This window comes from Falco rusticolus, chromosome 3 (genome assembly GCF_015220075.1).
Source record: "Falco rusticolus isolate bFalRus1 chromosome 3, bFalRus1.pri, whole genome shotgun sequence".
NCBI lineage: Eukaryota > Metazoa > Chordata > Aves > Falconiformes > Falconidae > Falco > Falco rusticolus.
This window is the reverse complement of record NC_051189.1, coordinates 35,623,143-35,636,659: the sequence shown is the minus strand read 5'-3', so window position 1 is coordinate 35,636,659 and position 13,517 is coordinate 35,623,143. Positions and strand designations below refer to the sequence as shown.

At 41.9% G+C, this 13,517-nt stretch overlaps 1 protein-coding gene across 1 annotated transcript; it reads right to left on the bottom strand.

Moving 5' to 3' along the window:
* On the bottom strand, positions 1 to 3,418 carry LOC119145454 (fatty acid-binding protein, adipocyte). Its single transcript, XM_037381952.1, has 4 exons — positions 3,265 to 3,418; positions 1,818 to 1,990; positions 1,502 to 1,603; positions 1 to 237 (listed from the first exon to the last, which is right to left on the bottom strand). Exons 1-4 carry the CDS (start codon positions 3,335 to 3,337, stop codon positions 187 to 189), a joined length of 399 nt encoding a protein of 132 aa, XP_037237849.1. The 5' UTR covers positions 3,338 to 3,418; the 3' UTR covers positions 1 to 186.
* Positions 3,419 to 13,517: the final 10,099 nt, after the last annotated feature.

Below are 13,517 nucleotides of genomic sequence, written 5' to 3'. Positions count from 1 at the left end.
TGGGTTGTAGAAAGCGGAACATTTTATTGAATAGCCATAACAAATTAGACTAACTACATGTAACTGTTTGGGGATAGATCTGTAAAAAGTACTTTTCTCTTTAAAATGGATTTGTGGAGGTTTTATCCTTTGGTTAAGTTATTTTTCTCCAGCTTTAAGCATTAGTCCTGTGTGAAGATGGTTTCTTCATGCTTTTTCGTAAACTCTTTTGCAGGTAACATTATTCATGGTGCATTCCTGGAAAGAAAGGCAAATCTAATCAGCTTTTAACTCTCATTAAAATGTTTGTTATCCGAAGGTAAAGAATTACTTATACATTATGAGCCAGTGTAAGAAAAAAATTTGCTTTTCTCCTCCTCTAAAACCTATTGCCAAAAGAGTGAAATTCCATTTTGGGAGCTTCAGAAACAGTCTGAAATACAAGCATAGGACTGAAAGAACATCAGAGGACTGCTCCAGTGACCCCCAGGAGTTTTCTAATCTCCTCTTAAAGGTCTCTAAAGAAGGATCCTAGAACTTCTATGGAGGGTATTGAACTCTGGAGCTGGGCATTAGTCTTTTTTCCTTTCACCTTTTGCAGCTGTGCCTTGTCTTCACACACATGTGCACAACACTTACTCACAGAATCCTACACAGCTTTCAGACGTGCAGCTGCTGGTGTCAGCCTCTCCTGGTCTATTTTTCTGTTAGATCAAACTTAGTTTTTGGTAACGACTTCATTAAGAAAGATTGAACAAAACAATTTCTATTTGTTTTCTTCTGGTCTTCTCCAGTTTATGGACATATTAATTTTCCCTAGGGAAGGGCAGAACTCTTCAGGAATTTTGTGTATGTGTATCATTTTATAGCACGTAGGATTCTCAGCTGCTTTTTATGAACACAGTTTTAGGCCTCTCCAGATTCATCAGAATGTCTTTCCTAAAATTGGAGAGCAGAGCCAGGAAGCCCCAAGCTGCAGGTGTGCCTTACTGGCACCAAGTCAATCACAACACTCTGACCAGATAACACCAACCAACAGGGCACAGATACAGGTTTGGGTTTTTGGGTTTTTTTTTTTCCTTTTTCTGTATAACATCATCTTATTGACACAGTTGTGGTGATCCACAGCATGGTTCCCACAGATGGCTGTTGAGTCTGTACTGGAGATAAACAAGAGTATTTTGCATCAGCACAGTGCTGATGGACTTAACAGGGACTTTGCTAATGCTTCCACTATACTGTCCAGAACTTAAAGATTCTGAGATATAAAAATTTCCCTCACAGTGATGTTGGTTTTCTCTTCCTAATCATGTCTTGCTATGAATGGAGAATGGGCATCTCTATACCGTGCTGCAAATTTAACAACATTTCAGTTTTAATATATACTCCAGACTCATTCAGAGAGACTTCTCACCAAGTGCACAAAGCTTTCGCTCCCTGTGTTCGAATCCGGTGTAACACATCTGCCAAACATTAATTTTGCACAATGAATTCAGTGGTTAAATAACAAAAATGAGCTCACCACGACCAGGTTCCCATCCACCACTTTTCTTTTTATGATAGTCTCTTTTCCATCCCACTTCTGCACCTGGTTCAGTATGCCGTTGTCTAGGGTTATGACATTCTGCCAAAGAAAAAAAGACAGTGCGACTGCTTCATCAGGGCTGAAGAGAAGACTGTTTCTATGTCCAAGCAACACTGAAGCACAAAGCACCCACAGCACGCTTACCTTTGAAGGCAGCATTTCTACACTGGGTGACAAAAAATCACAACTCCATCCTCCTGCTCCCCCATCCCTTTTGAGACATGTATTTGGAAAGTGCTGGTTTTGGACTCACCTTTGTTTTTCTGTCATCTGCTGTAGTCTCGTCAAACTCTTCACCCAGCTTGAAAGACACCTCTGTATTTTTGAAGGTACTTTCTGTTTTGATGGTTATCACATCACCATTGATGCTGATAGTTACGTTGGGCTTGGCCACACCAGCCATTTTCCTGGTAGCAAACCCCACACCTGTAAATAAGACAGAACACTATGAAATTTTTTTTCTTTACACAATGTTTTCCTGTTATTTATTGGGGGTGGGGTGGGGAAAGAATTTAGTACTGTTTTCCCTATTACTTTCTGAATTTTCTATTAATTCTATGTTGCAGAAGTTCCTTTGTAACATCTCACTAGCTTGGTACGGCTATAGACAAAGTCAGTTGGGATGATGTAAGGAAATTCTCTGCTCTGTCGTTGTCAGAATGGTAAAAGCATTTTGAAGACTGAAACAAGATTTTAATGCCATGTATTTGTACATACACTTGTTCAAAATAACTGCAGTGGTTTATATGTTAACTTGCATGCTAACTGTATCTAAAAGTAAATAAGCAGAAATATATGATACTTTCTAAGCCACAAAACCAACCAACCAAACAAGAAAAAAACAAACAAACAAAAAAGAGGCACTTTTTATATTTATCAGTGGCTAGGCTGAATAAAAGGAAATGATTAAGAAATAGCTGGCAATGGTTATGTCCTGAGTAAAATCTGGGGTAAAGATTAAGAGTGCAAGAGTCTCACTGAAAGCTGTCTGAATGCTGCATAAGTGTCAACGAGTGTTTTACCCCTCATCTCCAAATAACCCCCCAGCTTTTTAGCATGTACTGATCCAATCAGTGCAAGTTACCCCATACTTCCTCCACACTAAAAGAATGCGGAAACCTTTTAAAGCCCAGTTTCAATTCTAAGGAAGAAGTCAACACCTTTAGAGAAGAGTGTTATCCCTCAAATCTTTTGCAAGTATCTACATGAATCCATGCAATTCTCTTTGTTAATATTCACTGGAGGCAGCTACAGAGTTTCATTCACTGTAATAGCCATGACAATTAATTGGTCTCCTAGTCCAGTAGCAATATAAAGAAGTATAGGTGTGCTGCTTTTAGCCACAGAGAAGCTTGCTGCATCCTAGCATTACACAGCTTTGTATGTCCAAGTGTAAAAGCAGATACACACCAAATATTGCAGTGATGTGTTTTACTTCCATTTATAATACTGTTAAATAGGCATGCACAGACTTGGCTTACCTGAAACTATTCTTTCCAGTCAAGGTTTTTCTATGTTATAGGAACTTGACACAACTAACTCAAACAACCAAGTTCTCCAGTTTAAGACCATCTGATCAAAATAGTTGGACTAAAGCCCCCTTGGTAAACAGCACAGCCAGAAAAAGCAAGTAAGGAATACAGTTCAAAAATCAGCATTCCTTCCCTGTCCCAGATACAACTCCAAATAACAATTCTCACCCAGCTCTTTCATATAGTCCTCAAAGTTTTCACTAGAAAGGAGCTTCCAGGTGCCCACAAACTGGTCACACATTTTGTCAGGCTACAGAGAAGTCTTCCACAGGATGAAACAGAAATGCAGGACAGGAGAATAGTGTGAGCTCAGAGAGATCAGAAGTTATCCTTAAAAAGAAGCCTTGGCCACATGATGCTCTAAGATGACCAATGAAGAGGGAGTCCCAGTGCCCAGTGTTTTCCTTCCTCCCCTTACCCCTCCTTTGCCACTAGGTCATAGTGTTATTATTCATATGCCCTTACTAGCTCAAAGATCACTGTCTTGTTTTTATTTAATTATTTTTGTCATTCAAGAACACTCCACCTTAAGGGCAAATAATTAAATCATATTGTCTGTCAGAAGAAAAAGGTAGGCTCAACCCACAGAGGGTTATGTTCTCTCCCATTCTCTTTTGTTTCATTTCAGCCTGCCATATCAAATGGAGACAGCAACATTCCTACACTGTAAGGTCTGAAAAGCTCAATGGGATAATTTGGTTTGCTTTCTGCACCCCTGCGGTCAGAGATTTTCTTCAAAGAGGCACAGAATTACAGGAAGAATTGGTTTGGGGGCAGAAAGAAAGGGTGCTGGTGGCTGTAGAAGGGCAAGGCAATAAAATGGCTTCCTTGATTGATTAGGATCTCTTTATCATTGTACCACCTGAATCAATTGACCAATAGGTCTGTGTTCTGCTTTTGTGTGATGGAGAGGAGATACAGGGCCCTGTGAAAAGCAAAGTAACAAACCAGATGATTCCTCTCCCTTTTGCTCCTGTGCTTTCTGAAGACCTATGTTCCAATGACTAGCATTGTGACTAGTTAGGGCACAAGGCTAGGCTCTGATATTGATCCACCAAAGGTTCCTGGACATTTTATTTGTTTTCTGTTTGCGCTGTTCAGGTAGTAATCTGTTTGAGGCAAAGTGTGTACAGGCCTGATATACTGAGGTCCACCTTGACTGATCCCCTAAGCACCGTCATAGCTCAGATCACACACAAAAAAAAATAGATCAGAAAGCAGTCAAGCAATTTTTTAGGCTTTCTTTTTGGCTGTAATGTGCTACCCCAATGGCAAAAAAGCAGCTAGTAAGGGAAGACTCCAGCTTCTGCAATTCTTTTTAGGTGGATTTCCTGGAAATGCTCTGCTAGTTGTTAGGCATCGACTATGTTGGTCCACATATTTTCGTACTTGTTGATTCTGTAAATTACAACATTGTAGACAAATTATTTATATAAGTTTGTAAAATTATAGGGAAATTCGGAAGGGGAGGGAGGTCAGGAAGAAGCACAGCCTGCCACTCAGGCAGGCTCAGACTAGGCTGCTCAGGACTGGGAGCCAGCACAGCCTTCCTGAGCAACCCACACCCCTGCCCAGCTGTGTCCCCAGGGGAGGGGGTCTCCTTGTCTTCTGTCTGAACCTCTCTTCTTTCAGCTTTTAGCCACAGTATCTCACCCTCCCACCATTCACTGTGCCTAAAGCCTGGCTTCAACTCCTCAGTCACTTCTCCATAGGTGTTGGGGGCTGCTGTAAGCACTCCCAAAGCTGTATCTTAGCCAGAATGAGCCACCCCAGCCTCACAGCCTCTCCTCACAGGGCAAGTACTCCAGCCCCCTGAGCATCCTGGGGGTCCTCTACTGAACTGACCTCAAAACTGCATGCAATACGCTGGATACAGCCTAGTGAGTGCTGAGGAAAGGGGAATAACCACTTCCATCAACCTTCTGGCTGTACTTCTGTTTGTACAGCCCAGCACAGTATGGGCCTTTCTGCTGCCAGGGCTTGGTTCCCTGCCCACCAAGACCCTGAGGGCCTTTCCTGGCAGAGCTTCTCCCTAGCCAGGTTGTCCCCAGCTTGTGTTGCTGTGAGGGCTGAATAGGTTTTTACATGTATGATTTGTTGTCCTTTTGTGGCTTTAAGACTGCAGACTCTGGGAAAATTTGTTCTTTTTTGCTCTTTTTTTTTTTCTCTAGAATAGCTGATCTTAGGTTTGATCTATTCTTTTCCAAGTTTTTGCTTATTTACTGACTTTGGGTTAATCCAATAAATAAATAAAAATTATTCTAATTATTGAAGTTGCTGATGCCTTTCCTGATTGGTTTTCTCAGAGTATTGCATGCTTGAGTCCTCTTTAAAAGGAAAGTCTGAGGGGCCCTCAAGTTTGTGTCGTTATCTTGGGTTTTTTTTACTTAGGATTATTGGCCTGAGAAACACTGGGCCATGTGTGAGCAATTTATAGGAACTTGAAAATTCAAATCCATTCATTGCATGGTAAGTACCCAAAAGCATCAGGTGAGAATTGCTGCAGTACCCCAGATAGAAAGGATGTGATCTGGCTGAGCTCAGCTCCTCCGCTTACTTTTCTTGCCTTTTGGGAACTGTTCTCTGTGAGGCTCACTATGATTAGCATTCATTTATTTGGAGGGGAAATAGGGCTTTTATACTTAAAAACTGTAGCCTGAGAGAGGGTTTGGCCCTCGCTGGTGTTATCAGCTGCCTGCAATGCTCGTGCTGCTGGGAGAGAGCTGAAGCACCTGTTTGTAGTAGAGGAGCGCACCCTCCCTAGGCAGTAATTGCTTGCACCTATTTAAAGTGAATCTGAGCTATTTGTAGATGTCTTGCAAACATGATGACTCAAAAATGCAAGAAGAAAGACAGCTTGTGGGTTGACTGCTTGTTTACTTCAAAGCAACAAGCTATCTGGGAGCAGGCTCATGGGTCTAACTTAGGAAGTATCCTATGGATGGTCTCTTTTCCCTTGGGAGAGACTTCCAGTGACAGAAGATAAGTTTGTGGCATTGATGTCATCTAATATAGACCCTGTTTGCTCCCTGGGGCAAAGGCTTCAAGTCATACGGCCCTGCTGATAAAGACCAAAGTGCTTAGTGGCTGTGAAGAAATCAGTGGGGTTTCTGAGCCTGGAAGCTTAGGCAAACCTGGGATTCGTTTCACTTGGAGAAGTGTCTTGCCAGCAAAAGCTGGGCAACCTGGCTAAACAACCCTGTGGTCGTCAGCACTGATGGAGTCCAATACCATCAAAACCAAGGGCATCCTCAAATGTGTTGAAATCTCCTTCAAAATAAGAGGGGAATTTTGGAGAAACCACAGCAGGTAAGAGTAAACCAAGGAAGGGAAGCTGGTGAGGGTCCAGCACAGTGAGGAAATTCTGGCAAAATAAATTCATTACAGAGAGAAACCCTGTCTCTTAATCCTGATATAAACTGATGTAGCTGAAGTCTGTGAACAACGATATGCTGTCTGAAATGTGTTTTTGGGGTTTTGCAACCTTTGACGATGGTTCCTGATGCAGGATGAGCAGAGGTGAAATAGCAAAGAAGCAGCTGTGCTGGGGAATTCAGTGGTGATGCTGGGTTAACTCTTGCTTTGTGAATCAAGCCAACAGTGGAAGTCTGCTTGAGATAAACAGCATTTTACAAAAATGAGCACAATAGTAACCTCCTTTTGGTTCTTTCAGGCATGCAGGAGGAATTACACTGCTTCCACTAGAGCAGGGGTCCTCAAACTTTTTAACCAGGGGGCCGGCACGCGGATGCAGTGGCAGGCAGTCATCTGCAGCTGCTTGGTTTCCCCCCCCAACCCCCGGCGGGGGGGTCTGTAAATACCGGGGGCCGGATTGAGGACCCTGGGGGGCTGTATCCGGCCCGTGGGCCGTAGTTTGAGGACCCCTGCACTAGAGTATGTGAGAGAGAGGATGCTTATTCCTGTAGTTGAGACCTGTCACTTGGGACAGCTTTTAACTGAGGACTGTGCTAAAGCTTTCCTGGTACTTTAGATACATATGGATTTGTCAAAGTAACAATAAAGCTTACTCTCAAATGTGAAAACATGAATTAACAACCACAGTTATGACTACTAGCAACACTTTGCTCAAATAAAGGCTTCTTTCCCCATTTCCACCTTGTCCCAGAAGGGCGGCTGTGTACAGTCCTGTGACTGCTGTCGCTATTGAGGTGCTGACTGCAGATGAGTCACAGCGTACAGGGCTTACACAGCTGTCCTCATAGTTCTGCTACTCTTTGAATCAAAAACTGGGATGAAAAGGTTAAAAGGCATCCATGCTCAATTCCATACCTGATGCCATAGCAGGCTACTAGCCTGTTGACAATGACTTCTGTTGAAAACTTTCCTAAAAGGAACGTGGCTTCTATTGTGGGTTATTAGTGGCACAGATGGCAATGTCCATAGTAAGAAAAAATACATATTTTTGGAAAAGCTATTAAAAATAGGGATTTTCCTTTAAGTGGGGAAGGAACTGTGGTTTTGCTGCAAGCTTCATGCTCAGGCACAGTAATATCTGTTGGGAAGATGGGCTATAGCAGCTCTCATGCCAAGAAGGAGGGACCATGCCACACTGCTTCATACTGCTGCAACTTACTGAGGAAAAAGTTTTCTTAATACTTGCCTGGCTGGATACCAGAGTGGGAATCTGTTCTAAGGCCCCAGGGTAACTTCCAAGTGAGCTAATGCTGGAGAGCAGATAGTTAACAGGTAAAAGGATGCCCATCTCTGCTCACCCGCTTGCTGCTTTCACTTCTGATTAATGTTTGAGACAGGTTAATTGCCTTAGACTTCTGCTTAGCCAGGAAAAGGCATAACTAAAGCTTCAGTACTCACGATGTAAGGCACTGACTTTACAAAATACTGGCTTCATTTCGTTTGAAAGTTCAAGAGGCTAGTTGGTTTTTAGTGGTATTTTTCTCTCTCCTGGGGAAGGAATTGAGCAGGAGACAGATGCGAGCAGGTCCTATGCTCAGCAAAACTGTCTCCAGCAGCAGATTTGTGCTCCCCCACTTGTGGCTTCAGGCCTTGCTCAGGACTGAGGGTATTATTCCAAATGTTGACTTTGCTGATGAAGTCAAATTTTGCTAGCAGCAACAACAAATCTGTTGTTTCATGGAGTGGCTACCAGCACCACTCTACCCAGTTCCATTGCTGGGCTGTGACATTTGGAGACCTCAGGCCAGTGGGCCCCAGCAGTTGATTTTTACTTTTGGTGATTCTGGGTTCTTGTATATTCTCTTGGACTTCAGACTCCACACACTTAAATAGGGTTCCAGTACCTGAAAGCAGGACTGTGAAAACTGAAACATCTAAAAGGTGTTTCTGAAACACTAAGCTAAGTTTGTTGTAATGCTGAGAAAAAAAAATGAAATAACTTCAAGACATAGTAAGATCAAGCCCAAAACAAAAGCTGGTGGTTGACATCATTAACTTGCAATTAAAATACACGTGCTGAACTTGCTTTAAAGATTAAATAAAAATGCAAATATGGCTAGAGGGAATGGCAAGCCTCTGGACCCTTGCCTTCGCTGGGTTCTTATGAGATTAGTGTTGACAGCTGAGCTTCTGGCTTTTCTCAGCAGATGGCATGGCAATAATGTATGCTTGCAAATATTTGTGGCTCATGCCTGGTGACTGCTGCTCCCGAGGAAGACACTGACTTCTCATACACTGCTCTAACATGTATATGCTCCCTCATTCCTGGAGCAAGTCAGTTGGCAGTGTGAATCCCATCAACCAATGCTATGAACTGCAGGGAGTGAGTTAAAAGGAATATCAGAAAAGTAGGAACAAAGGAGTATTTGCAAATCTGTTTTCTTTTCATTGCAGTGAGAAGAATTGCAGGTATGCTAGCTCTTACAGGCATGCAACAGGCTTCCAAAACGTAATGTAGGTACTTGTGTACGAGAATATTCAAAATGTCAGAGCTCTGCCTTAGATAGCTGTATTCAGCAAATGCCATAGTGAGATTAATAATACGTCTAACTTAATAACTTCTGAAGGTTTGTACGAGAAAAGATATTATTTTGCTGGCTATAACATAGGCACTGCAGATGTTTCATATTTCTAACTGCCTACTAGTTTCCCTTGTCTAAAGAACAAATTTAAAATTGTCTATAGATTCTGATGCTCAAATCTGTCCAACTTCTTTCAGGTACTGTACAAGTCTTGCATCTCACTTCAGGGCATTTCCTCTTGAGAGTGTACAATGAAAGTCAGCTTTTTTCTGAGTCCCACTTTGTCTTGTCTTTGCACTTAATTTCCCTACATTTGCCTCAGAGCACATAAATCCTGCCTGTTCTTCCTCTCCACCTGCCCCTCTCCTACAAAAGAAAAGTTGCTTTTCTTTTCTTACTACTTTATCCCTAAACCTCTCTCTAGATTTAGGTATTGCAGCACATTTGCAAAGGAAGAAAGTACTCTGTTTCCCAAAACACTTCTGGGTTTCTTCTAGCAATCTGAAGACTTGAATAATGTTCTGAAAAATCCCTTTGTAGTCCTTCCCTAGATGCTTTTCTGAATAATCCCAGGTCATTCAGCTGAAACCGCCCTTTGAAGCATCTATCTGATCAAAGCGACGAGACTGTCAGTTACGTCTGCTTTGGGACTGCCCAGCAGGACTCCACTCTGGTTCTGCCTTGTTACTGCAGCTGGTACGATACTGCCTGCACAGAGCCGGGCTGGCGTCTTACTGCCATGTAGATCTGCATTTACAAACCTTCCACTGGTTTCTTTTGTTTGTTTGTTTCTCGCTAGATATTTTTTAGCAAGCTGAGGAAAAATCTTCAAATAAAGATAACAGACTAGTACATTTTGGTAACATGTAATATCTTGTGCTTTTAAACTATTCCTCTCGGCAGCTGTGCTCTTAACAGTTGCCCCCCTCTTGAGAAGCAAGAACATTCCTAGAATTTCACTTTTTCTGAGAAAGCTAAAGAAAGAACAAAATGTAAGAACAATATTTCAACAAGACTAAAAAAACCCTGTACAAGACATCTAAGTTTTGCTGAACCTGCACTTTGAGTAAATATACGTGTTTTTTTCCAACCTTGTTTCTGCATCTCTTCACTCTGCATGCTGCAGTTTATTGCTAGCAATGCTTTCATCTGGCAGTTTGCTCTGAACCTCTTGAAGATCTCCTCTGGTATTTGCCACAAAGCTATCTGTTATTACAGATGCATTTGGACCACATCCAAAGGCCTATTGCTCTATGTAAAGAAAAGGGGAAAAAAACCCCGAGTATGAAATGCCCTGAGTTCAGAGATGAAACCTTACTGCAACAGCTCTCTCCCTCTGCGTGTGGCAGAGGAGCGGGTGGGTGTGAAAGCTGGCAGCTCTCCCGGCTCTGCAGGGCTCTGCAGCTGACTGCTGCCCCCGGGCGCTGCAGGGAAGGAGGAGATGGTCCACAGGGGCCAAGAGCTGCTGCCCAGCCACGCACCTTGCCTGCGCTGGTGGCCTCTTAACAGCTGCCTTCTCTGCAGCTTCACTTACAAACTTGCAAACGTGTAAAGCAACTACTTTGCTGAATTTACTGCCAAAAGAATTATCCAGAGCAATGCTGAAGCTGTTTCATATAATAGTATGGAGGTAGTCTGAGACTCTTAACTTTCAGCTATAAACCTATCACGTTATATAATTTGGTTCCTTGATTGGAACCCTGACAAAAATAGACATTTTCTGAAGTAGAAACAACCTGAGATCTTCCTTGTCTTGCCTAGCAGCTAACTTCTCAGGTGTAACACAGCACTAACCATGTGCTCCCAGTAGCAATGCAAGAACTTGGCTACAACCACAGTGTTGGAGAAGCAAGCTTTCTTTGGGGCAGACAGGCTTATTTGCTAGTTTCTGCAAGTAATTCTAGTAGGATAATGATCACACTTCAACTAACTGCTGATAGACATGAGGTGTGCAATCTGGGACAGTACCGAAGCTACTGGGTCTCGCAGAGCGTGCTGACACAGCCAGCAAAACTCTGACAACCTCTTCGACCCTGTAGGGTAAGTGGTGAGTGACATCTGGTGAGTGCTTGGAAGTACTTAGCTAAAACTAAATCTAGACTAGTCCAGGACAACATATTGGCTTATTATTGGGTGAGCATGGCTCTCTATAACCAAACAACTCATGGAGCCTGTTGGTGCCACAAACACACTATGTGACTAATATGAACTAATCTAGATGCATAACATTTTCTGCTCTGTGAAGCAGAAAATATTGGAAACTGCTTTCTCAACTGGTAATGCAAATTAACCATGTGTGAACATTTGCTGGTACAGAACCTGAGTACAGTAGCTGTTTCAAAATAATCTTTCTGTCTGGTAGCCAGTAATGTAGCATGTTCTAGGATCAAAGCAGAACAGGCTTAACCCAGTACCCTCGCTGGCACCTGATGAAACTGCTGTTCAGTATTCTTTGGAGGTTGTGTCTATCATGACTCAGAGTTATTGGGATGAGTATAAAGTCTGTAAGGTAAGTCTTGTCCAGAAGGGACCTGTATCTTTCATACACACTTGCACTAGTGTGGAATCTAAATTAAAATTCTTACATTCAGAATCAACCTGAATAAATCAGAAGTGGTGGGCTTTGGAGTGACAGCTACCTACATACTTAGATTTTGGAAGATCCCTCACCTTCTGGTGTACATGACAAAAATCAGGTGCTAAATATATTGATACTTTAGGTCAGCAGAGCATTATTATGAAGACCTATAATTAACACCATCCTGATTAGTTTCTAGTTGTATTCATATTTCTATTATGAAGAGAAATGCAAGATTATTAATATTGCATACTAAAAGGACAATTTAATTCTAAAAAAATTATTTAACTTCATATCTTGGAGATAAATGAAGTTCAGGTCTGCAACCACACACACCAGAGCAACTCCAGGAGCTGAGGTTAAAGGACTGCTTTACGTGTAAGAAGAGATAACAACTTTTAGGTGCTTGAGGCTGCAGCGATGTCGGCCAGCTGAAGTCTAAATATTGAATATTGCTTGAATGACCCAAATAATCTGTTGAAACACCTTTCTGAGTGCTCTGGCATAACAAGAGCCAAGAGCTGATACCAACTACATAATTCAGTCTTCATACTGAAATGGCAGCTTTCCCATTAATTCTGGGAGAATGGCAAGCACAACTAGAATACTTCAGTCTCAGATTTCTCTCTTGTGAAATTCAGAGGCAAGCGGATTTGCCTCCCGCCTCACCTTTCCTTTTATCTTCGAATTTGATTGCATTGGTAAAAGTAACATCTCTGAAGAGGAAACGCTGTGTTGCACATTGAGAGAAATTACTAATTCTGAAGCTTGAACTAAATCTGTTTGTTAGTTGTATTATTTGGATTATTACTATACAAAGTCACAATGATTTAAATATCTGTGGTTTTAGCTTACTGTCTGGATGGCCAAATTCTCAGTCTGCTTTTAGGCAAGAGGGTGGTCTGTGCTTGGGCAGCCTGGGCTAAATTAACACCTAACACAACTTCTGCAGAAAGCATGTCCCTCACACTTTGAAACTTGCTTAGTTTCTTCTTCGTGACAAGCTACAGTAGTAATAAACCTCTTTGGAAAGAAAATACACAAGGTGATCTCTCTTCTCCTTTTCTTTCCCCTTCTCCACCAAGCAGACAGACAAAACTTTTCTGTTTTTTTAAAAAAGAGCAGTTAGTGAGCTTGAGATGTGTCTGTGATCTTCTGTGACCTGCTTTATGATGTGAACAAGAGGGCCAGGCTGCCAAGAGCCGTTGCTCGGCGAGAAACGTGCCTCTCTTTCTCTTAAATTAGGGCTTCTTAAACACCATCAAGATGAATAGAAAGGCAGCCACTGACTGCAAATAGCTACTTGAGTGAGACGGCTCAAAACTGAGCTAAATCCCCTATCATTCAAGTCTGTGAAAAGGTAAAGGCAAAACAGAAGGGAACCATGGCTCTAATTATTCCTTTCTGTGTATATTAGTAACTTTTCATGCTGTAAAATTGCTTCTACTTCTCAAAGTTGCTTACATTTCCTACTCTCCAAACTCAAGCTCTTATGTTTTGGGACCCTTTGTCTTCACTGCTTCTCCTGAGGACAAGCTTTTCAAATCTCCCTTTCAAGTACAGTGCCACTTCTTTCTCTACACACCTACCAAATGGGGAATCTACTTTGCTGAACACATAAAGGTGGAAAAAGGCAAGGAAAAGTTCATGAACATACTTTTTTTTTTTTTTTTTCCTATCAAGATGGTGAAGTTAAGCTTTTTACTAATTTGGTATAAAATTTCCTTTAAAATCAAATAGCTTTATTCCTTTTCCTGACTCGTATAGCATTCTTTTTTAAAGGTGAGGGAGAAGCAACTTTCCTTCTCAGGAAAACCTGAAAATCAAGTTAGGTTTCTGTGACCACGAGAATAAAAGGAAGGTCCTAGACTTGTCCAGCATGGAGC